Source organism: Semicossyphus pulcher, unplaced genomic scaffold (assembly GCF_022749685.1).
Source record: "Semicossyphus pulcher isolate SPU_LCO1_2020_fin unplaced genomic scaffold, fSemPul1.0.p SCAF_27, whole genome shotgun sequence".
NCBI lineage: Eukaryota > Metazoa > Chordata > Actinopteri > Labriformes > Labridae > Semicossyphus > Semicossyphus pulcher.
In genome coordinates this window covers 4,966,087-4,992,859 of record NW_027211701.1, presented here as the reverse complement: position 1 = coordinate 4,992,859, position 26,773 = coordinate 4,966,087, and the positions used below count along the sequence as shown (strand labels likewise).

At 42.9% G+C, this 26,773-nt stretch overlaps 1 protein-coding gene across 1 annotated transcript; it reads right to left on the bottom strand.

The window, feature by feature from the left end:
* Positions 1-153: 153 nt before the first annotated feature.
* LOC138604864 (protein AF-17-like) lies at positions 154-26,300 on the bottom strand. The gene is made up of 20 exons (XM_069676891.1): positions 26,192-26,300; positions 24,766-24,845; positions 24,595-24,649; positions 24,345-24,454; positions 19,058-19,161; positions 18,332-18,425; positions 16,806-16,913; positions 16,477-16,566; positions 16,241-16,388; positions 13,869-14,702; positions 13,183-13,382; positions 11,611-11,728; positions 11,366-11,432; positions 10,577-10,725; positions 6,119-6,319; positions 5,528-5,604; positions 4,930-5,297; positions 4,639-4,738; positions 3,423-3,635; positions 154-3,325 (listed from the first exon to the last, which is right to left on the bottom strand). Exons 1-20 carry the CDS (start codon positions 26,298-26,300, stop codon positions 3,290-3,292), a joined length of 3,261 nt encoding a protein of 1,086 aa, XP_069532992.1. The 3' UTR covers positions 154-3,289.
* Between the last annotated feature and the right edge of the window lie 473 nt (positions 26,301-26,773).

Here is a 26,773-nt window from a genome sequence, read left to right as displayed (position 1 = left end):
TTAAAGTGTTTTTTAACTGACCTGAAACCAGACCAGGACACAAATAGTGTGTTTCTTTTCTCTTTCTGCACATAGACCACCGACAGATAAATCATTCAACACCCAAGAGAAAATGTAAAACAACTCAGTAAAATACATTTATTGACAAAAAAGTTGTCTTAATCCGTCCTTTTAATCTTACACACAAAAATATCAAAATACTTTACAGGGCTTTTAATCTGAATAATGTCAAATTCGTTTTTGATCAATTCTCTCAAACAAATACACTGTACAATGACAACATGCTTGTCCTTTTTTAAAATTCAGTGCTCATTTCATTTAATTTCTTTTTTCAGGGAACAATGCATTTAAAATTATGCATAGTTATTACTTGGTATTTAGCAATACATTTGAGAGACCTCACTGCATTTCATGCAATTCATATCCCAATAGGTAACTCGCTCTCCATCAAACTCATTCAGAGCCAGGTGCTTAAATGTTGTAATACATAAAAGATACACAATACGACATTCAGAACATGGATTATCTTGGTTACCCAAACTTCAAAGCTTAAAAGAATGAATGTGTTTTTACACAAACATATTAAAGTATACAACTTGTATTCCAACAAAATAAAAAAAGGTACTAAAAAAAAACGATTTACAATTGGGCCCAAAGCGCCCCAGTGCAACATGAGAAAGAAACCGCTTCAGAAATCCTTCGCACCACTCCTCAGTCAATCTCTTGGACATGGTTGTGTGTCTGGACTTACAAATAAGGACATACTTGGTTATTTGCAGACCTCCCACTTGGAGTCATGTCAACGCGTTGGCTCATGTCTTTGTCAACATTATCAACATTCTCCTTCTGTCGTTGCTACAGTATTTATCCCCGACTAGTGAAGTTCCTTTCTGACGTCTACATTAGCTGCTAAATAAACAATCTAACACTCAAGATATCACATGTATGGGAGATCATGTTCAAACAGAAGAGAGAAAATATTTCAACAAGGCCTATGACAATATTGATAAAGAACAAAGGAGGAAACATTTTAAAATAAACTGAGCCAAACAGGAGCATCACTTTCAGAAGCCCTGAGAGGCAAGTGAGAAAAGAAATTGGTGATCTATTCGCTAAGTCTGATCCAAACTGTTTTCTCTCCTGTTCATGACTGAAGAACCAGTGAGAAAAAGAAACATCATTCTTTCTTTCTTGGTTCCTCAATTCTTTTTATCTGTAAATGTTTTTTCCCTTGGATACTTTTTCTAAGTATCCTCAACTGTTTTCAATTTCTGTGTTCTGATAAAAAATTGGCAACATTCTTTTTTAACCTTTTCATCTGTGAAAGCAGGTGAAAAAAGAAAGCAAAGTAAGTTTAAAGCTAAATAGGTTTTTTTTGCCTATTTTCTAAGTACTTTTCTTCCACCCTGGCTAAATGTTTTTTCCCCAAGTTGTTTCACAGATGGGAATAAAATATAAGAACCTGAAAGATTATGCTGACAACATTTTTTCTCTCCAACTGTTTTAGGTCACAACAGGAGAATAATTCAAATCAGACTTTAAAAATTGATCAGCAGAACGATTTTTTTCTCTGTTGCCTCTTGGGGCTTCCGTAGTCATATAAACGAGTGGTAAACAAACAAAGAGAAGCTTATCAAAGTGTCTACGTTGGTTAAAGTCATGAACGTGGGCGCAAACTGCCCTGAAGAAAAGGTCAACAGTAACAACATCGGCATATCACCAGCTTCTTAGTTGATAACAGCTACACTATGCATCATTCACTGCTGCGACAGCACTTGAATAAAAGTTTACATCTCCTCTGTGCAGGCTTTACTGTAAGACCCAAATAAGTCCTTGTTTCTCGGTACTCTGAAGCACAAACAACTAAAGAACATTGCATCTGAACACAAAAATTACAATAGGAAATGATTTGACACTTCAGTTACCACTATACGCTTATTCACACATTTCAACTTTTGAAATTACCAGTCTGCTATCAAAAGTATAAAGAGGTTTAGGAAGAGTCTCTCACTTTACTAATGTACCCTTCCATGAACCCGAGATAAAAAACACTATCAAAGAAAGACGACAAGAGAGTAAGCCTTTGGGCTCATAGTTTCCTCAGTAAATCTAGCATCATTAAGGCATTATCTATCCAGTATTGCTAAAAGAACAACTATTTGATGAACATGAAAAGAATATGTGTGAAAGTAAACACAAATAAACGACACTTCAGGAGGAAGAGTGCAAAAATACTCACATAAATCAAAACCTGTCAGTGCCTAGTGGCCAAGTAAGTACCAAGCGCCCTTTATAAGGTACTGTGTTGATGGCTAAATTGCTCTGTTAGCTACTAACATGCAAAGTGCACACTTGTTTAGGAAAAACATTTAATTTCTTACTTACAATTTCCAAATGTTTGGTTTTGTCTGCTTAATCTCCATAGCAACTGGAAGGATATAAAAGTCTTTAGAAACTCTTACGATGGTTTTAAATAAAGTCTGTGTTGTCGCCAGTCTCTGGTGGACTCTAGTGCCAGTTTGGACACGTGGGTTCTGTGTCATTTTACATTTACACAAGGTAATTTTATATCCAGTGAAGGCTATTGCGGTAATGAGTCATCACAAAATTTAAAAAATGGGAAATAGGTGGCAGAGAGATCTGAGGTAATTACTAGCTTAATGTTGAAATGTCACTAACCACACATCAAAAATGACAGTATATTTACCCTTTACATAATAAGTGCATGTGAGAGGCTGCAACACATATAGAAGATCTGGATGAAATTTAGGTAGGTGAAAAACACAAAGGGAAGACAAAATATCAAGGAAGACAGTTGAGGTTGCAAGAAGTCTGTGATTCTCACTGACTGAATGAAAACTCTGGTTCAAGCAGAAAATCATGAACGGTAAGTGCTTAAAAAAGTCAGAGGGAAAAGAGACGCTCCGACCTTGAGTTCACACTTCAACCCTGCAGGGATGAGCAGGAGCTCTGGCTCTGCCTTCAAAAGCAGACCCATTGGTCTAGCTAACAAATTAGTGCAATTTAAGAAGAGATCACTGTATTCATGCTCTCTGAAAGCTGCCTACACAAAAACCTATGAGAAGAACCTCGGATATAAAGAATTTCAAAACACGAAAAACTTCACGTTTAAGTCCATCCTGTTATACATTCATAAAAGAGGGTGTAAGATGAAGATGACAGAGAAGGAAAGACGTTCAAAAGTCACGCAAAAGTTGACCTCAGTTCTTCAAGTTGGCATTGATGCCGGATATCTTCATTTGAGCTGCTCCTATGTGATCAAGCTACATCACCCGTTCTTGTCTCCGCCCTTTTCTCCTGCAGCCTGAACAAAAAACAAAAACATATCCATAATGTTTCTTACATTTCCAAAACATAACATTATGCACAATCATGATGACAAATCCTGCCATGTTACTCGCCCCGGGCTTGTGAAGTGCGTTGTCCTGCAGGCCAAAGAGGCTGCCTCCCTGGCCGCCCTGCAGGGGTGAGGCTGTGGCTGAGGACAGCAGGTTGGGAGACTGGGCGATCATGGGCGAGTTTGGGTTGGAGGTGAGCGCTCCTGTCAGCGTGAGGCGCTGCAGCTCCCTCTGTCTCTGCTGCTGCAGCATCTGGCACACCACCACCTGCTGCTCCTGGTGGAGAGGGAGAAGAAAGAGACTTTATGGGACCTTAGGGAAACTGGGAAAGGTCGGCATGAGTTTCAGCTCTTTTTTTTGCCTTTCATGTGGGACGTGGAAGAACTAGCTCTGTGCTTAATATGTAGCTATGTGATGGTGTAATTGATCATAAAAATAAACCTTAAACCCCAGCGAGGAAATACACCAGTTTTGTATTTACTTAATGTTCACAGTGTCTGACTCGTCCACCGAACTCCACCCCTTCTGCTAGTTTGCAAGTCAAATGACACTTTCATGGTGGCTGGTGTCCTTTTGTTGAACACAGTGACTCATAACCTCAGCAGCAAGTTAGTGACAGGCTTTCCCTATATTTCTCTTTCAAGCTATAAGTGTCACCTTTGACTGTAAATGACTGTTGTGTACCACTGATGAGACACTAATGACAGTAAGTATCTTGAAGCAGAACAAAATAAAGCAGGTCTGCAGTATTCAGCAAAATACCTCGATAGTAGTAGTAACTTCCTCAAACATGACGGGTGCTTGTAACCAGGTAAAATCTAATTAATTATGGAATACTACTATTTACTTTTTTAAAAATGTACTAATTTCCTTTCTTCCTGAGAGTTAGATGAGAAGATCAGTACAACTCTAATGTCTGTATGTAAGATTTAAAGCTAGAGGCTGGAAACAGTCTGACTCTGTCGCAAGGTTGCAAAGTCTACCGCTAGTCAGAGCGGATGTCATGTGCTTTTTTCGGGGAACGGGTCGGGTTATCAGGGAGTGACAAATCAGAAAACACTTTGTGATTGATAAAACCCAATTAACAAGCAAAAGTAGGTGTCTGTGTAATTAGAAAAAAAATCTCATTTTCTGCACAAACACAAACTCCACCCTCGTGTTAAAGCCAGATCAGGACTTTTTCCAAATGACTTTGTTTTGTGGGCTCCAATACTTCTAGAGACGTGTGGAGGTTAGGTATAAACGTCGAAAAAGTTGTGCTTGTTCAGAGTGTCATTACCGGAGTGAAGTTCTGGGAGGTTAGGAACTGCTGGAGCTGCTGCTGTTGCTGCTGCTGCTCGAGAAGAAGCTGCTTCTGCTGCTCGGAAAGGAGAGAAGATCTGCAACACAAGCAACAAACATACAGTCACTCACATGACACCCCAGACATAAAACCAGCGCGGATCAGACTGATCTGATGAAACACACAAACACTTATCCCTGGTTCAAGAAATATCTATCAGCTGCCTGACATGAAGGCATTGAACACAAGTGCTTAAAGAGTCAATTTAAAGACAGACGGGGTACATACGGGCTCACACTCTTGGGAAGCTGAAAGCCCTGCGTCAGGGCCTGGGGGTTGAGCGGTGGAGGCTGGGGGCGCAGAGCAGGGAGAGTGGGCTGAGGGGCATTCTGCACAGGAGACTGGATCACACCGTTGAGACTGCTCAGCACACCGTTCATATTGAGCTGAGGACTTCCTGCGAGGGACGCCATGAGCCCGCCCACCACGGGCAACGAAGAGCCGCCAGCCTGACTGATGGTCCCCAAACCATCGCTCAGACCTCGACTCAGGCCGTTCAGCAGCGGCTGGCCGAAGGAGGCGGGGCTCTGCTGAGGAGGAGGAGTGCTCTGGAAGGAGAGGGAGGAGCTACCAGACGGACTACCAGAGTGGAGCTCCTGGGACAAAGACAGAGAAGATCATTCTAGATCATTAGCACTTTAATGTTCATTCATGGTCTTTGCACCTCAAATTACAGAAATCAAAAATTGGCACACAAAGCACAAAGTGTACATATATAAAAGTTTCTTGTTAGAAAAAGGTTTTGAAGGCAGAAATGCATTTCCTAAGACTGTCTGCACAGGTTTGTAAAATGAGTTCAAGGTAAGAAGGGTCTACAGGCTCTCACCTCAGACGAGGTAACAAAAGAGGTTTCATTCAGGAAGCAGCTTTTGGACAAAGGACTCTTATTGGTGCTCAGGGGGTCTGAGGGAAAGAGAGAAATAGAAACACTAAGGTTTACACAAACCAGCATCTTAATCATTATGCCTGATGAAATGCTCTACATGTCACATCTCAGTTCAATATATTATTACGTCCTCTGTCTGTGTAATGTCTGTGTATGTGGCCAATGGCACACGACATGTGTAATCTTGCTTCAGGAGATGCTGATTTCTAGTTAAAGCAGAACAAGCAGGAAGAACCACTTTGGGTTTACAGTAAGTAACTGAAGATGTCACGAACAATTCTGTTAATTTTTACACTACAGATGGAATAAAATGTGGTGCCAAAACTCAGGTGGCAGTCGGCTGCAATCTGGTGGTGGAAGATCATTGTTTGCATCGTCTATTTTATATCGATCTTTAATAAAAACAATAACAGCCAGAGCATTACTTACAAAGCCTTTGGGTTGAACAGAACTTAGGGATATGAAGCATTTGAAAAAATCCAATGAAGACGGTGGTTTTGATATGAAAAGAGAGGAGATGAATAATCTGACCTTGGGTGGATGACAGGAAGTTGATCTGGGCTGAGGTGTGCATGGAGCTCTGGGCAGAGATGAAGTGTGGAGGGAACTGCACGGCCAGCTCTGTGTTGAGAAGCTGTAGCCGCTCCTTCTTGGCCGTCAGGCTGAGGATCTGGTCCTGGAGCCGCTGGTTCTCCTGCTGCAGGGAGTGCAGCGACTGTAGCATCTCCACAACTAGAGGAGGAAGAGACGACACGTGTGTCTTCATGCAGAAACGTTTTGAGCTATCGCAGTGTTCAGAATAATTCAGAGAAGATGAGTGCAACCGGGACAGAGGTCAATTTTGTCAAAGATTACTACTTAAAAATATCAAATTCTTTCCAGTATGTTATTCACCATGAAATCAAAAATCCTATCGATTTACTGTATGCATCAGGATGATTAATAATGGTCAAACTATTGCATACAGGGAAACATCTATTCCAGAAGAAGAGTAAAAGGGTCCTTCTCCTAACTTATCTCAGTCCACTTTAGGGCTCTGTGCACTCCACAGGTGTTTCTCATTATACGGTGTGAGTAGGCCCCTGCACGGGTTTATGTTGGAGAGAGCACAGCTATATTTGAAACTACAATAGGTCACCATACTATTGCTGTGACCTAAATCTTTCCACATTTGCAACTTTAGGCACTATGTGTCTATTTAAAGCCACTATACAGTATTAGAGTGTCTGAATTCTTATAGGAAAATGTATGCACTGTATAGTTCCCTTTAAATCTCTTGTCCTACTTTCTTTTACTTTCCCACAGTGCAATGGTCTTCCTTTGACAGAAGTGAAAGTTACAGTTAACAGACCTTGTAACTGACAGTGATAACACAATGGATGCTTCAGAAATCTCAGTTAACAGCTAGAAAATAATTAGAGTTACATTATTATGGAACAGTGTTATTCCATGCAATGAGGTTCAGGAGAAGATAACAGTGGGAGTCTGTGGGAGAAGCATCCCCAGAGGATTAGGGGTCTAAATACCTATATGGTTGGACCACGCACAGGTGTATGAGGGCTTTAAAGGCTGACAGGTTCAATACAGTACTATTATACACTTAGGAGGTAATTCACAAAGAATGGATTGTGGCCGCCGATAGCACCATAAATTGTGCATCAGTTGCCACCGATATTCAAGCACAAACATGCCCATAAAGTTTTGCAGATCTGTGCAGTTTGCTTGTGTCTGATAGTGATAGGAGCTGTCTGCACCTCCACTTTGTGCTGTGCAGTACTGCACTCTCAGGCATTCACTTTTACTACATCTGTAACGCAGCTCGTCCCAATATAATAATCCCGGTCCTGTATCACAGCTCCAGACCGTTACCACTGTGTTCCTTTATGTAACGGTCGGGCACACTTGAGCTTCAGACAGCCCTGGACCGATTGATCTCCTGAGTATAATAATAGGGCAAAATATTATTTATAGACTGTTTTAAAAAAAAGTTCACTTTAGGTCACACCAAGGTGGAATTGTCTTCATGATCACTGATATGATAATTCCATCCTAACTGCGCATGGCTGTTAGCGCTCGTGTTTGTGAATTTTTTTGTGATGTTCATTTGCATAGAAAAGGGTCCAAATGTACTCTGTTTGCTCTGCAGCTCGGAAAAAAGCCCCACAAGCCACGCAATCCTTTTGTGAATTAGTCCCTTACACTAGCCGTACTGGAGATCCTACAATGCCCTGCAACAACTGTTTTTTAACAGATTTGTGGTTGCATCACATTTTTCCACACATATATTCCGCCCTCTCTTTTGTATAAAAGGTAAAAACACCGAATAGAGGAGCGCCGTACTTCCACCTTTAAGCCTGCAGTGGAGGTAACAGAAGCAAGTTGACGTCTGTGTAAATGTGGGGGCAGAAGCGTGGTGCTTTGAGGAGGTTTTAAATGTGGGATCCACCAGCAGTTGTGAGCGAACCTCAGGCAACCAAAAATATCCTTAAATTGGGGAGATTGGGGTTTAGAGCTCCTTGGCTTCTGTACGAGTGTGAGATCCACCGCTATAGAACACAGACAATAAAGGACAATTACTCTCCTTTAGAAAGTGATGTTGATGCTTGTTATACCTCATACTAGACGCTTACACTGTTGTGTTACACATCACCTCTTCTTTCCCCTTAATCCCGGCATGCTGTGTAAAATCCAAGTGGTGTAGCATTATTCCAGCATTATTCTGTTCTGTGTAAAAAATCAAAAGCGGCATAATGACAGGCCTCTTTACAGAGTTATTGTGGAATCTCTTAATAAACCGGCTTCTGAGAAATTACACTTCAATCTGCAATCAAGTACTCGCATGACCCACTGATTCTTTTGGGACTAAGTGTGAAGTAATTCTAAATACAAAACTATCTGCGGTGCTGTGGGGTCTGAACTAGAATTCAACCCCATCCACTAAATGCTCTCTAATTGATTTTCTATGGAGCTGTCTGAGAAGCGTGCCCTGCATCACAGACGCACTGAACAAGCACTCTAATTTCTGCAGAGTGGAAGTTAACTCTCACTGGTGCACAGAGAAATAGATTTATGGTGGAGACTGGAGGGCCATTCCTTTTATAGCTAATAGCTTCATAGCTACTGACTTTATTAGAAAAAACAAAGGCACATGGAAAGACAATAGCAGAAAGAACAATAAAAAAACTGAAATAAGTGTAATGCAAAATGTGCAAAAGATGTGTGACAGCACTGTACGTAGAAAGAAAAGGGAGCAAAGAATAGATTTGAAAGAAGGCGTCAGCTGATGTCCCCAGAGAAAAAGTGAGTAAGATTCAGTGAGCATCTAGTTCAGGAGAGAGCACAACAGAAAGAGAAACAAAGCTGCTTCTGCTTTTCTGTGCTATTTTCTATCTACATTCATCATCTCCAAATAGCACCACATTGTTGCCTTGCAGACAGACCTGCAGGTTTAACGTAAGAAGCAGGTTATAAAAGGTACTTTTTGCTAGTGAGCCCTTAAAGGGCCAGTTTGCCAATTTTCAACCTCAGTCCTATCATGCTATTATGGGGCGCTAATGCCATTATGGTAGAAAACCTCCAACAGACTGCATAAAATGCGTCATCTGGCGGAGGCCAGGGAATCCAGGACGCCCGCCTCCGATGTCATGTCTTGTTCAAAATCGTCAGGTTTGAATTGTAGACTGCAGACCTGAAGATTTTCTAGATCCACTGATATATTCTCATCGTATTTCAGATTCTGTACCACTCAGACCTATTGCCTGCAGCGAAACGGTAGTATTTCACTCTAGCGCCTCTCGCTGGGCCATTCCTTTCAGAGGGAGGTGTGCAATGCATGCTGGGCGAAACCCAGGCGGCAACCTCTGGTGTTGAAAAATTAAGCCGATGCAGAAATACAAAAAAACGCAATTCCTCGAGTGGCCACTTGAGGCTGGCTCCAGAAAACAAGAAATAACACTAGAGCAGGTGGGAAAATGTCATTTTTACAGCAGAAATAAACATGTTTACAGTCTGGTACAAAAAATGGTTTTGTTATAAATAGCTAATTTTATTTTTCAAGATAACTGTACCGTGGATGAATTTTCTTTATATCACATCTGTTATAATTATATTAAGCCTTAAATCATAGGAGCCGGCTCACTTGACTGACAGGTGGATCCTGCTGTCTGTCTGCTAGACGTCAACACAGACACACAGAACTTTCTGTTCATGCAAGAAGTCTGCTTGTGTGCAATGCTAGTATTACTGTATTAATATATTTTTAGCACTAAGTAGCAGGTATACTGTGCTCGCTTTAGCTGCTAGATAGCCGGGTCTCACCGGGCAAGCGAGCAGCGAGTCTGCTACTTCTTTAGTCTGATAAATAAACACCTGCTGTCAGTCATCGTCACAAACAGACTCTCCTCTGTGGGAAACACAAAGTTTAACTAGCTCGTTCATTATTTATACAGTCTATGGCTAATAACTGCTAGCTACGCTGAGAGGCATATAGCCTAGCTTCATAGCCGGTTCTGACTGATTCATGCGGCCCGCCCATAGTCCTCAGCCATAGGCTTCAGCTCGGTCGCGCTCCGCCTCTTTGCCTGCCCCTGGATTAGCCAGCTCTTGCATGGGGCGGCTGTGGCTCAGTGGTAGAGTCGGTCATCCCTTCAATCGAAAGGTTGGGTATGACTATAATAACTGATTGACAGTTGGGCACTTTAGGTAGCAGCCTCTGCCATCAGTGCATATGTGAATGGGTGAATGTGATATGTAGTGTAAAAGCAGCTTTGAGTGGTCGCAAAGACTAGAAAAGCGCTATATAGCTACGAAAATAAGTAAGATTTCTAAATAGGTCAAAGTATTTTGTATATTCTAAGAAAAAACACTCAAAGAGAGTCAAACTGAATTTTGGAAAACAAAAATAAAGTGTTTTGTTTTAATCTTATCCTCTTGTGACCCTCAGTTTTATCCTGAAACCACTGCTGTGTGCTTTTTTCCAGGCTCACTCACTGTTGACTCCCATCTCTCCGTTGCTGTGTTTCTCCAGCAGCAGCTCGATGTGAGAGCTGGCTGCAGGGACGTTCTCAGGACGGGCTCTGACTCCTGCACCCAACCCGTCTCTCTGGTCAAACAGTAGAGGAAGACAGCTCATAGGAGACCTGTGTGTGGAGGAGGAGAGCAAACAAGGAGTCAGAAAGTAGTTAAAGTTACTGCTTGGAAACTACCAACAAGACCCCATGGCTGTGGTTAGATGTTTTTCTAACTCACACAGCCACTTGGGTTGTTAACCATCAGCTCTTTTCCTGTTGCTTCCTGTTGCTGGTTACAGAAATAGAAACTGATCTGATTACAGCTTCAGTGCAACTGAAAATGATCTAAATATGTTCAATTTGATGGATGAAAGATGACAAGATTGTAGACATCTCATAATTCAAACTGTTTTGTTACTTGCTCTTTCATTTTGAGCAGCCCTGGAGGAGTGTTAAATCTCATATTTCGTCTTAGACTAAAAGGATTACTCAGGTGTTGTTAAACCTAGGCCTTATCCTTCTTTAAACATATTATTTTGGAATTGCTCTGGTAGCTTCAGCCAGCTGTAATAACTGCAAGATACTCCTTTGGGGGCAAATGTCCTTGATCAAAGTCCACTTAAAGGGCATATAATTACCAGTGACAGGCTCAGATTGTTATCAAAACTTTCTGACAACATTACGGGAAGGAATGCACCAAGGATTTGAATATGTATATTAGAATGACTTCTCAACAACATAATACCAGTAAAGATGAAATGAGACATACTGTGAGGAGAGACTCTCCCTGGGCGAGTTCCCCTGACACGGGAAGCGACAGTCATCGAGGTCGGACTCTGAGAAGAAAAACAGCGTCATCAAGTTTACTCACAAGATGAAGTCATCAATATGTGTCAGATTCTGAGAAAGAGCAGAATCTGTGTCAGAAGAAGCTTTCATGTTGAAGCTCTCCGAAATTAGTTTCAATTTCTGAACAAAAATGCAAAATAAAAGTGAACTCCGTCCTGCTCTCACCTGGCAGTGAGGTCTGGGCTTGGCTCAGTAGTGGCGGCAGTGTCGGGGCTGTGGAGAGACAGCTGGCAAAAGGCTGCGTGGAGGTCAGACTGTAGGAGGTGCTGGTACCTGGATGGACCTATGAGACAGTGAACATCAACATCTGGTTGACAAAGAAATCATCTATGTACATGTATACAGGATGTGCTGCGAATGAAAATTGTTTTTATGTATGATAAGTAAGCTAATCATTCTCTTGATTTATTGATGAATTGTTTTGTCCATGGACAATAAATTGTCATAGACATAAAGACATAAACTCGAAGATTTAAATAAATGTCTGTTAAGTCACTATCTATCGCCGAATGAGGTAACACAATGGTGATTGAGCCTATGGCCCACTGATGAAAGCCTTTGCATTTGCAGTATTATGGACTTGGTGTCTGTGGCGACATTCGCTTAAAAAATCACAAGCGGCGCCCAGTTAGTGACGCGTTTTCCAACAGCCAGCAGTGGTTGGTCCTCATGTTCTCCTGTGCTGGTCTGCTGCAGCATTATTTGCGAGCATGGGCCTTATTGGCAAATACTTGTTCATTCAGACAATTGTTATTCAAACACATTTAAGCTAGATATGATGGTTGATGTGATAAACATACCTGCCAACAAGGTAGAATTTGAATGCACCGTCTGGTAAATCCAGTCAGTTGTAATGATATCAATATGTTTTATACATGAACTAATTGTAAAAAATTGTTGCTCGTCTGAATTATTGTTGATTTAGCATGAAAACAGTTTGTTTAACAGTATTTTTGTTGCTGTGTTACAACCCTAGCTCACTCTGTTACAAATGAGACTTACATGAGCTTCGACTTTAACATCAGACAGCATCAACTTTCAGTTTAATTCCTCATAAAAGCTTTATTCTATTGTAAAACTATAGGTGGTTTATGACATGAGACACATGTAGCTCACCTGCCTGACAATAATAAATACACAGTGAAAAATGTTAAAATAATACTCGCTCTCGCCTTGCAAAAAAAAGTTCTTTAAAGCTACAAAAAGAAAGTCGTCCTGCACACAAGAACAAACCACAGATGTGCAGTTATGCAGCTGACAGAGAATCTAAAGCCGCTTTCCCACTGGTCAAAAAACCTGCTAACACCCGCTAACACCCAACTTTTTTGCTTAGTGGGAAAGGCTACAATCGGCATTCAGACCCAGGTCAAATGACTCTGCAGTAGACCCGGATAGTTATCGTCTTCGCTCCGAGTGGCATTGATGGGAACACAAAACCCATGTTGACATGCTAATCTCCGCCCCCTTTCCAGTGCCCCCCATCTCAGCTACAAATTCCGCCCGTCTCCCTTCAGCTAGCGCTCGAACATCGTTCCAAATTTGTCGGCACCGCGTTTAATAAACAGACAGAATGAGTGATATATACAATAAAGACCTAACCACGGTAAGGAGTATACTCCACTGGCAATGAGAACAGAGACAACCGGCAACTATAAGCAGGTCTTCCCGGGTTTAAAAAACTTTTACCTCATGCACTCTGATCTCACATGCTCTAAATAATCTCTCCTTGTGATTTACCTGTGTGTTTGAGACGGTGTTGACTGATGGAAGTGAGAGTGAGGGAACGTGGGTTGAAAGGAGTCCTGAGGAGAGAGGGGTGCTACACATACCCCCCCCCAGGGACAAGGAGGTGCTACACACCCCTCCACCCAGAGACAGAGGGGTACTACAGACACCCCCGCCCAGTGTGAGAGGGTCCTTGAGGCTGGAGTAGATACCTATAACAGATTAAAAGTGAAAAGTAAAAAGATATTAATTATTAGTATTTTTATTTCAGAAGTTGTGACAAGACGTGGCACCAGAGCGTTTGAGTACACAGGAGATCTGAGTCTGTAAGTAGGGCAGGAAATCTAACACTCAGAGAAGCAGTGCACACAAAAAACTCTATCTAGGACAATATCTCTGCCTTAAATACCGTCTCACAGATTTACAAAACATTCTGAATTTTACAACCTGTCCTATGAAAAACATCGCCATGCAACAGCATCTTTAATTGACCTGCTTGGCTCTAACTTTAAGTGTCTCTTTCTACTCTTACTATCAGATAAGCTGCTGCTCGGGTGCTGTCATGGCACATGTGTAATGGAAACATTTCAACACTTTAGAGTCAAGCTGCAAATGAACACACCAAAGAGCAAACAGATAGTGATGCAGCTCGCTCACACACAGGAAGCTAGAGGGCTACCACACACACACCCACTCACCGGAGCCGAGCAGCGAGTTGCCGCGGCCTGTGGAAAAACTGCCTGCAGAGGTGGAGGAGAAAGAAGAGGTGGAAGTGGAAGAAGAGGAAGAAGAGATGGTGGTGGGAGGAAGCGGGGAGGGGAATGCGGGGTGAGGAATGGAGGAGGGGCTCGGGTAGAGCGAGGAGGTTAAGGCTGGAGGAGGAGGAGGAGGAGGAGGAGGAGGTGCTGTGTGGTGATGATGGTGATGATGCTCCTCTTCCCTCCTCTCTCGGTTCTTGCTGCCCCGTGGGCGCCCTGGACCGTGGCTGCTCTTCTTGTTGCCGCGGTGCCTCCTCTCCCGGGGCAGTGGGGGAGGCGTGGCTTTCTCCTCCAGGTCTGCCTCCTCCAGGATGGGTGGCGTGCTCAGCTGAGATGGTTTACAGAGAGACTTGGAGGGTTTGTAGTCCCCCGAGGAGGAGATCTTGCGGATCTTGCTGCTGGTGCCGAGGCTTGAAGAGGAGGTGATGCGCATGATGGTGCCAAAGGTTGAAATTGTGACTTTGTTCTCAAAGGGGCTTGAATTGCCCTCTGACCTGTCGTGACCCTGTGACCCTGCCAGTGGGCCATCAGCTGGAGTCAAAGCTGGAGGCTTGTGGTATTTACTGTCCTCCTCCTCATCATCTTCCTCCTCCTCATCTTTGTCCTCCTCCTTTTCATCCTCCTCTTCGTCCTCCTCCTCCTGGACTGCCGGCCTCCTGTGACGCTCTTTACGCTCCTCACCACTGTGGTCGTCTCCGCCTCGGTCATGGTCACGCTCCAGGCGGGACGACGATGAGAACTGATGGAAGTCCTGAGCGGAGGACAGGGAGCCGCCTGCATGACAAACACAAAGCTGTGGTCAAAACTAGAATTCATCCTCAAAGGTTTCTGCCGACTCCACCAGTCAAGTGTCACCCGACAGTGTTTCCAGAATGAATGAATGAAGAATACACAATGAACTTTTGCCAAGACACAGGATTAGAATGCTGTTTCAAATATTTAAAGAATACAATCCCCTAAAAATAACAAGACTAAGTAGGTCTACATTACACAGGAGAGATCGCACTACAAACATTTACAGGAGGGACATAATACCAGGGAATGTGTGTGTGTTTATCTGGAGAGCATGTGATTGTCCTTATACCCTTCAGGTACGCAAAGATTAGAGCAAGGGGAGATTGTAAACTAATCATCACAGAGGGAGGTACTCTCTTGGATGAATAAAAAACAGAAACAAACAGATGTTATGATTTCCCTCTGGTAGAGATATTGCATTCACAAGAATGGCCAGTGTTTTTTCAGGACGTAATGAAGTCACAGTGAAGTTGGACCTTTGGTTAACAAATGACATCGCTTTATCATTTAATTCTATTAGACATGTAAAATAATATCATATTTAGCAGATGGATTGTCCAGTTAGCATAGAATGTTTTTATAGATCGGAGAGTTCACAACACGTCTCTGTTTGTCACTCACACAGGGACGCACAGCAGCACCTCTACTCAGAAGGAAAAAGCAGCGTGTTTGCAGATACAATGAAATAACATTGTTTATGGGACTGTGAGACTGCAAACTTTAATTTCCCTCGTCTCCTTAAATCATGATACTGCTTTCGGTTTGTTGCCGATCTGATGAGAAGTGCCGGAAGACGTGGACAAGCTCAGCTCTGCCTCCACACACACCTGCTGCACCTCATGGAGATTCCTGCACGGGCCAAAAACTGCTGAGACACCTAGCTCTCATGTACCATGTGCACTCATTCTGATGCCCGCTCTCTCTGATACGCGCAAAAACAGACACACTCTCACGCACACACGCAACTAAGAGGTACATTTATAACAATCCTTGTGGCACTGACAATCGTGCCCACAGATATTAATACACTGACCAGTGTCCATTACGCACGCACTGGAGAATACAGCCATGTGATCCAGCAGCAACAACAAGTAAATAAACATTTACAGCCGACCTTTCTTTCATGGTCAGCACACAGAACTTTAATAACCCTAAGATCATGTCCGTCTGGAGATTTACACTGCTGTGCCTCGTGCGTAAATGTACACAGCATCTCTCTTAATTTTCCTTTCTGTTGGGCAATGGGATCGCTTCAGTAGTTTTAACATCAATTCGTGCTTTGACATATATCGTACAGTAACCTGTGTTTTTTTCTGCCATGGTCGGCTCTTAAAGGGAATGCGAGCTGACATTCTGATTGGTTTCATTCATGTTATGCCCAAAACACACCTAAGAATAATCCAGGGACTTAAGCCAACCTCTTTGCGCCTTGCAGCTCAGTTTGCGCCCAGATTCTGCGCTGTGTGACGAGCATAAGTGGGTTGGACACGCCCTTACTGTTTGATTCTTCACGTTACCTGTGTTGAAGGGACTGGAGGAGCAGGAGGAGGAGGAGCAGCTCTTGCCGGTGCTTCCTGTCTTCTTACTGCGATGGCTGTGACTGTGTGAGCTCAGCTTTTTGGACTTCCCCTCACTGTCCTTGCTGCTGTGGTGACTGGAGGATATCTGCACCACAACACACAGACCATAACAACAACAAGTTTTATTCTTTCTGTTATTTTGTTGTTTATGTTGTGAGCTGGCTTTTTCATACCTTTTCTATACTGCTGGTCGTCACTGAAGAGCCCAGGCTGTCTGAGGACTTCTTGTGGCGCTCTTTTTGCCGAATCTTGTCCTTATGACTCTGAACAGACAAAAAAACACCGGGCTAAGGAATGTGAAGAAACGAACAAAGTTAACCAGGTTCAAAAAAGAGACATAAAATACTTTGAAATCTAAAACTTCAAACTCCTTTTTTCAATGAACAGAATAATCTAAAGTCCACATATGATAAATGTTGTTGACCAGATATTTAGTGCCATCCTTTGGTACTTAACACTGTCCGTAGCCCTTACAGTTACACACATCATCACTAGCGCTCACCTTCCTCTGTCTGTGGTGGTGGTGCTTGTCCTGTGATGGAGAGCTGGAGCGTCCTCTGGGATGACTGAAGGAGCTGCTTGTGTTTTCGCTGGAGCGTAACTTCTTCTGCTGTAAAAGTCAGAGAGAAAGTGAGTATTGTCTGAAAAACAACAGACACAAAAAACCCTCCCACTTTTACCACACTTGGTTCAGCGACCCTGACAGCCTTATAAAAAGTAGAGAGAGTTCAGGTGGAGCGACACGTTTCTTTATTAAAATAAATACTAACAGACTTGTGGGCTGCTGTTGTGTTATTTATACGTTATGTCATCAACCATTGCTAACATGTTCAGATGTATGTTTAATCAGCATGATCAGTTTGGTGACGGTGACTATCCTATCGACACACATGACCTCATGCCATGTGTGTCCTGCAGGTGTAGCTGCTAAACGTAAACACTCCGTGAAATGTCTAATTATGTAGCCACAGCTTTAACCAGCACCGGGACGAGGTGCCGCTGTTAACGGGAATACTGTCACTTATAAGCCATCTCCCATAACGGAGCTGCTGCCATCGCAGATCATGTCGGCAAGATGATTGAGGTTTAATAGTCACGTGTGCACATCGCAATTGCAATTGTTAAACGATATATCGTGCGGCCCAGAAGATAAATAAACTGAGCTGCAGAGAGGATCTGTCATGTGATGCACATTTGCCCAAAAATACTTTTTCCATCTGCTTACATTTTGAAAGCGACTTCTGAGAATTTGTGAATATTTATATCAATTCACCACTTCCCAGTATGAACACTTAAAATGCTTTAGTTTAAATAATTTCTTAAGTCCTTAAGTTGTAACATGCACTAATAGTAGAATCAAGACTTAATTTCTACCCCCAGGCAGAATGCTCTTATGCATTCTAACTGGGGGCTGAGAGGCGGGACTGAAGGAAATGCTAGTGCACCTGCTCTATGGGCCACCGATGCAGGAGCTGTGCTCCAGATCTAAGGATTTAAGTCAGTTTTTTTGGCTATATGTGCGACTGAGCAGCCCTAATGGAATGAACAAGGCCCTGTCTCGAATGCTTGTTCAGCTCTCTTAAACATCCAGAGGCCACAGCCATTAAAATGTTGCCAAGAATTGATGAAACAGACACAGCTATACAGTCTTTTGTATGTCCAGTTACATAAAAACAAGTCCTGATCGACATACTGCTTTGACAAATGAGTTAACAGGACAGATATGTTAAGAACAAGTGATTGGTTTGAGCTGAATAGCCCCAATTTAGTATAAACACAATGCCTGACTAAATAATCAATCAATCAATCAAGCTATTTTAAGTCAAAGATTTGAGAGGGTGGAAAAAACAAAACATAACAACAGCTGTGTTTATACTTAAATTAACCAGTTATGTTCATTGTTAACATTTCACAGTGCATCTGAGGGATAATTTTCATCATGTCATGTTCAAGATATTGTAACTTTATAACCTCTTTATATTTCTGATGTTTCGTGCTTGTTGGTTTGCAGACTGTTGTCCACCTTACCATTTTGTTGTAATGATGTTTGCAGTAGCCACAATATTTCACGTTGTCAGCTTCTGGGCCTTCCTCCTCACACAGCAGTCCTGCCATCTGAGCACTGACCAAAGGGAGTCACAGGGTGTCAGACAGGAGAGCACACACACACACACGGACACACACACAGACCTGACAAAGACACCTGGACATCTCCTCTCCATGTTACCTGAGAGCTTTGATCACGACAGCGTGGATCAAATATCGAATCTCTGCACACAAAAACCTGTTCCATACTAACTGTCAAGCTTAATTTTAGAGCAGTCAGCCTGCATCATTCAGCTGTAGCTTTAAAGCAAAGCAAATTTAATGAAAATATAAGGAGATAAGGAGGTAGAGTATGCAAAGTGAGACAGACGCAGGAAACAAATGCAGCTTTGAAAAATAGAGATGGGCTACTCGCTGATGATTCAGCAATTTAAAATTATGATCTCCTCCCAGAAGCTGATTTGAAATAACCATTTCTTGGTTAAAGTCAAGATCACTTGTGTAAACACTCATAAGTCCATGTTACAGGACACAGTCTCTTCCTAAAGGTTGTCCTGCAGGATCTTTGCGGCAGCTCTTTTATCCAAATCAAAAGCTTCATATATCTTGCTGACCAGCTTACTGTACACTTTGAAAACACGTCAACATGCTGTAGACGACACATTTCCATGAAACCACACACTCACATACACAGAGCTTAACACTTACCAGGTGACATGGAAAGCTTGTCTGCAGCCCTGTCTGTTGCAGGTCATGCAGGCTCCGCAGGCAGCCTTGCTTTCCCTGCCGTGGTCCTCACAGATATAGCAGGTCTGGTAAAGCGGCAGAGATGGAGAGAAAAGGAGATGAATTAGCAGAGACATGTCAGTTATTAAAGTTCACAGTCCTTGCCGTTATAAAAAATGCAGGTGCATATGGGAAGCAGTTGAGATCTTGTGAGGTATCTTGTTCCATGTGTTTCTCTAGTGTTAGCAGAGCAGACTCAAACATTCCCGTTATTCAGCCATTAAAGTAAACCACTGTGATTGCAGCGCAGGGAAAGATAAAACACTCCTTAATTTGAGGTCAGCCGCAGCTATACTGTAAAAGATTAGGATGTTGTGCTTGTCAAGACAACAGATGGGGCTTTCGAACAGAACCGTTTGCTCTGTGCTCGCCACTTTGTACAGCTAAACTGTTGACCAGATGTTTGGGATCGCGTGCGGAAAAAGTTGACATTGAAGAGCGTGTCGCTAGTTGTGCTTATGTTTAAAAAAAAGAGCTTTGTCTCTTGGAACCTACATTTTACCCTTCCTTGTCACCTACTTTCATTGTCTTTTCCTACTAACGTTTATAGATTAGGTGTAGTGTGTGTATTAATGCACCCCAGTCTCAACATGTGTAGGCAGGGCACTGTAAATCACTGATGCTGGAGATCAAGGCTGGAATTCTTGCATCCTGTGTAAAAGCTGCATCACTCTTCAATGACATGTTAATGTACACATGTCTGCAAAATACATGTAAGCGTTTAAGCACACACAAGTAGAGAAGCCCATACACACGCACACACAGAGCTTTTGTACTTGCCCGGTGAGCGGGGCTGACTGGTGGGGGGCAGGAGAGGCCTAGCAACAGGTGCGGGACAAAGGAACAGCGGGCTCTCTACCTTTTTGCCTCAGCCCTCTCTGTTTCGCCCTTTCTCTCCCGTTTCCTCTATCTTCCCTTTACACCACACATCCTACTTTGCTCCCTGTTCCCCTCGGAGGATGTCGGCTGAGTAATGAAAGGCCAGAGACACGACTGCACCGAGCGTGTTAAAAGGAAGAGTGGCTTCTCAAGTTTTCACTGTCCATTGTAACGCTGTCTAGGAATGTGGGCAGCAGACATGTGGATGAATGGCTCCGACGGGGGGAAAGCTGCATGCAATTTACTGTAGCTGACACAGTAATATGAAACCGGGCACTCAAACACTCACATGTGTACATTTACATGCAGGCACGCACACTCTCAGACACACAAACACATTACAAACACAAAGCATGTCAGCGACTGGCTGCTCAGTCCATGCTTCAAATATTGATTTCTTTGTAATGTGCACTGCTTTAAAATGCCTGCTCTGGTGCATGCTGCATACACAGCTCACTACTTCTCTGATACACAAGCTGCCAACCATCAAAGACATCTCAGAGGAAAAAGGTACAAATGGATACAAGACAGCTGATATAGGATAAAAGCTATAACTGCCTGGAACCAGTCTGCGGCTAAACAGTTTGAAAAAAAGGATCCGTCTTTGAATTTCCATATGAATGTCTAAGCATGACACATGTTTCCCATAGGTGGTCTCACTCTGCATGTTAGGGCTCTGTGTGAGGTCCCATTATCTTTGTATGTCATCAGTTAGAATGCAGCATGAAACGGCCTCATATATAAACATGTCATTAAGCATATTTATTAAAGAGCTTACAGTTCCCCTCCAGAGCATGGCGCTTGCAGAGTGCAGCTCAGGCCTTGTGCCCACAGAGAGTTTTTTTAAGCACCAGCGTCCTTTTTCAATTGTTCCCCCCGAGGATAGATTGTACGTCCCCCTAGAGGAAAAGCACAGTACCCAGTGCCTTTTCTCAGAGCGCTCTGACTTTGTTGTGCAGCTGCTCTGACTGCTCCTAGTTTATAATCTCTGATCTTCTCAAAAAAGGCACTGGGGTCATCACTGTCCAATTACATGGAGTGGATGTCATTCTGGTAACCGAAAAAATGAAAGAGAAGCATGTTATGTATGTGTCCATTGATCTGGAGCTGTATGATATGCCAGACAAAAATCATATCATCATATCATATCATTTTAATAAAGATAGAAAGTTGCAAACGCAGGAGCAGATTGGCCAGACCAGCTCCGCTTAACAACAGCTCTAAGACAAGGCGATGATTTTAAACGCATTGGTGTCTCCCACAGATTCTTTTATGCATGCAGCAACATCCCCCTTGCTTTACAGATGGAAAAAACAAGAACCACAGAAACAAATCAATGTCCACCTAAAAAAGTTGGGGTACCTACACTCTCTGAAAGTACGTAGTATTGGAGGCCTAACCTAAAATTATTTGTTTCCAATTCTGTGGAATCACTACCAGTTTGGGTCCAGGAGGCAGTCGCCCTCTCTACTTTTAAGAGTCGGCTTAAAACATTCCTTTTTGATAGCATATAGAATAAAGTTAAACCTGGCTTAGGCTCGCCTTGGACCAGCCCCCGGTTATGCTGCTTTAGGCTTAGACTGCCGAGGAGCTGGTACACGGAGCTCCTGCCTCCTCCCCTCTCTCTCTACATCTGTATGCATACACATCCCATAAACGCATGTTACCAGCTTTGTATCCTCTCAGGGGTTTTTGTGCTCCCGTCTCACAGGTTTCTGTGGATCAGTGTTGTGGGTCGCCTGCTGCAGAGGACCTGCTACTATTATCATCAGTCATACTTACTATTTATGTAGTTTTTATTACTAGTATTACTCATATTTCTATTATCATTTTAATTGTCATTGATGTCAAAGTCCTATCTGTATAATTATCATAGTTATTAGTTATTACTGTTGTTGCTGTCACTTTTTCTTCAGCTGTCTGTCTGACTCTCTCTCTCTCTCTCTCTCGCGGCAGATGGCTGGAAACCAGTGAGTCCAATTTTGTTTGAGGTTTCTGCCAGTTAAAAGGAAGGTTGTTTTGTTGGCTGCTGCCAAGTGCTTGCTCATGGTGAAGTTTCTCTCTGCAAATAAAAGCATTTAAAGTACAGTCTCCTTTTATGTAAAATATCATGAGATAATCTTTCTTGTGATTTGGCGCTTTATCAAAAGAAAGTCATCAATTCATGATCCTACCTGTCGTATGATTGTTTTCGTAATGTTTTATTCTATATTCTTTTTATCTACAGGACATCAAAACAATGCAAATTACATTCATTCCAGAGACCAGGGTGACGTCTTCAAGGTGTTTTTTCTAACCAACCAGCCAAAACCAGACGAGATACAACTGTTCATATAAAAAACAGGAAGCCTTTCCTTCAAAGAAAGAAGTTGCAGAAGGTAAATATTTCTTATATAACAACTAACTTAAAACTATGTTGGGACAAATCAGTGAGTATTTCATGATGAATAGACCTGCTCGAAATCTCCCACATTTCCCAGAATGACTTCAGCAACCTCCAGAGAGCAGGCGTGACCTTGCCACATTCAGCCCTGTGCGGGACGTGTAGGTGGAGAGAGCGTTTTTCCCGTTAAGGGAGAAATGAAAGTTGTGTGTTTCCCACATGCATTACATCATGGTTTGCTGAAACTGCCATTGTTGGTGGGGAAATTTAAATGTCTTTTTTTATATGATGGATGTCTCTGTTCAGGATTGTTGATACTAAAAAGAAAGAGCATGGTCTGACTCAAGGTCCCCTGAAACGGTTCTCTGAAACCTTACAGGAATTACGGCCACAAAGGTTTATTGTAGTTGATCTGGAATCAGTTGTGGGGCTCAGTGGGGAACGATACCACATGCGTTTGTAATGCAGGTGCTAGTATAGTTACTCAGTTTGGCTACAGATTCCAAAACTTTACTCTCTCCTATTCCTGATATGTAAACATCAGTAAAATAACCTCAGAAAAAATTTGACTTTGCCTTCATGAAATAAGAGCAATAACAGGAAAATCTGAATCTGACCAAACATTTTTTAGAAAGATAAAACTTTTCAGAACTTATCTTATAGTCATGTCACTATCAATCCCAGGCCACACAGAAATACTAAGAAAAAGGCATTCTGTGTATTCTTCATTTAAAGAGGAATTCCAGTATGTTTGAACTCTTTTTTGTTAAAAATATTTTGGGGTCTTAAAGTAATAATCTCAAAGATTTTCATTTAAATAAATGTCCGTTGAGTCACTATCTATCACCGAATGAGGTAACACAATGGTGACTGAGCCTTTGGCCCACTGATGAAAGCCTTTGCATTTGCAGTATATAGTATTATTATGGACTGGGTGTCATTCGCGGAAAAAATGACCAGCGGCGCCCAGTTAGTGACAAGTTTCCATCACCAAGCAGTGGTTTGTCTGCCAGAGAGGGTAGGCGGAGCTACGCAGCTGCGGTCTCTGCAAGTGTTGCGAGTAAACAGTAATCTACTATGGCTGAACAAACAAAGAAAAGATCAATGACTACACATACAACTTCAAAAATAAGTGAAAATCCAAAGAAAAAGAAACAAATTTGACGCTCAGATGAAGGCAAAAAGTTTTGGCGTTGTAACAGTAGGTCGCTCCCAACTGCAACTGCAAAATGGACTGTAATAGCTGTAACGTAATCTTCAACCACAAATGCACCTGATCGAAATATGTCCATTAAAAAGTGCTCAGATTGTTATTGTCTAACTATATTAAAGAAAAGATCAGAAGTAAACTTTTTAAAAGGTTAGATGTTTTTTTTGTACAAGAAACAGCTATTATATGTTGTCTTCAAAATCCTCAGACTCCATCAACAAAATCACTGCCTACTGCTGCCACAACGAGCGTTATTGTGTTGTGTGGGATCCAAGCTTACCTTTTCACACCCAAGTCACACAACATTACTAACAAACTTTTGTTGATAGAGTCTGCTGGCTTTGATGAGAGTGATCTAACAGCTGTTTTTGACTAAAAAAAGCATCTGAAAAGTCTACCTCCGTGTGGATCCTTTCTGAAATTTGTCAGATACTTCAATCTTTAACAATCTCAGCCTGTCAGTGGCAAAAACAACGTGTTTAGTAGACATACTTTGATGGGGGCAGTTACAGCTCATCTCATGGGTGCAAGCTGGAGCAATTGACTAAAGAACATCCCTAACTTTTTGTACCAATAATCATTTACACCGCCCAAAAATAAATAATAGGGCCCTGATATAAAAATGGATGAATGCCCATGTAAGATTTGAGACAGGGCACTGCAATGTTTAGGCCTTCAGTTGTTAACTTCACAATGTGTAACAGGTTTCATCCAGTCAGCAGTGTGTGTGTCAGTACCTTGATGTATCTCTCATGTGGGACGTACTGCAGGATGATTGGCTCCATGGTGAGGACGTTGGCAAACTGCACCTCAGGGATGTAGAGCGCACACACAACATGGGCCCAGCCTGACAGAGACATTGGCAGTGGATCAATAGCATGATATTGTTTTCTATGAATGAAAATCTGCAGCGTCTATTCTATTTCAGGCACAATTTCTGTGCAACTCAGAGAAACCGCAGGGGAGTGAGATGAAGCTGAGATTTACCTCCGCTGTCCGTCCTCTTGAGGGCACCATCTTTATGGGGACACAGCTCACACCTCTGGGGCAGGAGGGCATGAGGGAACAAAGCATGTTATGAATGTGGGATTAATCATCTCACAGGTGGAGCAGGAATGGATGGATGTGTTGTGTCATGTTGTGTGCTGGCATACTCACCACGCGCGCCGCCCTCTCCTGTGACTCACACTTCCGACAGAACCACGGACCGGTGGGCACCTGGACAATGCCGTAGCATGCTGGGACGCACACACACACACACACACACACACACACACACAAACATGCACACAGAAAAGGTCAGTACTAGGTAGATATATTTACACACCATCCAATTTGATTTCAATCATTTTTGTAATCCACTCTATAGCAGGTGTTTTTGGGTTGCTGTTGTCTAGTACAACTTGCAAACACTTTGACTGTGTGTCTCTGTTTGAGATACTGGAATAAATTAGCCATGCTGCTGCATTTAGTTGCCACAGACTAGAGACAATCTTTACAGTAGGCAGTGGTTTGCATGAGGTCAGACGCTGCGTAACCGAACCACTTCCAGACAACTGAGGAACCTTTTTTGGGAACTAACCCCTCAGTTTTTTCGGTATGCGCCAATGTGAAAACTTCTTTACAAAACATTACAGTAAGAAAACAAAGCTTGGTTTGTTCCTCAGAGCATTCTCTGACAGCATAGTTTACAATACTCTCAGCACTGTCTGCAGCAAATGTAGCGGACAATGGTCGGCACAAGAGTTTATTAACATGAAATATTACTATCTTCTCTAATACAGCCTTCTGATCATGACCGCATAGCAATTCAGGTGCAAAATACAAGTTGATAAGCTTTATTTTTAAATGCAGCCCCAAAATTCACTATATCAACCTAAAATCGGTATCAGTATTGGTCTCAAAAGTCTCATATTGGTCTGCCTCTACTTTGAAGACAGCTCTGAACTCAACCTGCCGTGTCAGCATTTGTCATCTATATAGTATATTAGATTTCTGAACACTTTAAGGAGGACCAATGAGATTTGAAAAACTTCTGCATATAGGGGCAGAATCAATTAAGTCAGCCGGGCACAAAACTACACCAGCCTGGCCACAGAGTTGGTGCAAGAACAGGGATGAATTCTCAAAGAAATGTCTTCCTTTAAGTTAACGGTCCCTTTTTCTGGTCTAAGTAAAGCAACAAAGCAAGTGGACACAAGGTAACACAGTGTCCAAGCCGGCGGGCCTCTCCGGGGCTGTTCTGTCGCAAAACACGCCTCTTGCAGTATGTCGTGGATCCGACCGGGCCAGACAGCACACACACCCACACACACATACACGGACCTGAGTGGCATCAAGGCGCCATGCAGGCTCCGTGTCACTGTGCCTGGCCCTGTGTGTTTAATCATGTGTGCTGACTGAGAGGAAACAACAAACAACACGCCTACCTACCTACCCCTCCCACACACACATCAACACACAAACACGCACGTAGACAGCCAGAGACCTATCGAGCTACCACCACCACCTCTGGCTGCCTCCAGCCGCCGGCTCGGCCGCCACAGCTGCCCGGTAATTACACGCTAACAGCGGCTAACGTTACCTTGGTGAACGGCGACGCTGCAGCCGTGTCCATCACAGTAAACCAGCGGATTCTCAGCCCAGCCTCGCTCGTCTGAACACACGCAGCAACCTCCGACCATTTCCCGCATGCTTCTCCCATATGAAGAAATGTATTTCCCCTCCCGGCAACGGCTCAGACCTCACCCAGGCCTGTCAAGTGGTCCTCCCGCACTTTAACGCCGCACCGGGCATAGTCGTGGGCCGCTTTCGTCCCGCAGTTTTAGCGCAGCTGAGAGACGAAATCTCGGCGTGGGGTTTGTGGTGCTGCTGCTACGTTTTTTCCGTGATGTCCTCCCCGTCCCCATAGAACCGATGCAGTGCGCATGCTCAGACCTGCTCCTCTGGGTCGGAATAAAAGTCACTGCGAAGGTAGCAAGTTATTGTTATTTTCAACATGAGAAGCAGTTTGTGCTGCGTGTTTTGCCATCATAAGATTTTTTTTAATTCTTACCAATATGAAATATTGTACCTGAAGACCACTCGTCTATTGAACTGTTTTAATATTAGATTAGTAAAACATGTGGATCAATCAACCAAAACCGCTGGCTGCTCTCACTCTCTC

Excerpts from the sequence above, each read along its gene's own strand:
- LOC138604864 (XM_069676891.1), bottom strand. The coding sequence starts at position 26,300 with ATGCGGGAAATGGTCGGAGGTTGCTGCGTGTGTTCAGACGAGCGAGGC. Across the intron at positions 11,729-13,182 it reads ACACCGTCTCAAACACACAG|GTCCATCCAGGTACCAGCAC; the intron begins GTAAATCACAAG and ends ACTGTCTCATAG. Across the intron at positions 5,605-6,118 it reads CTTCCTGTCATCCACCCAAG|ACCCCCTGAGCACCAATAAG; the intron begins GTCAGATTATTC and ends TCTTTCCCTCAG.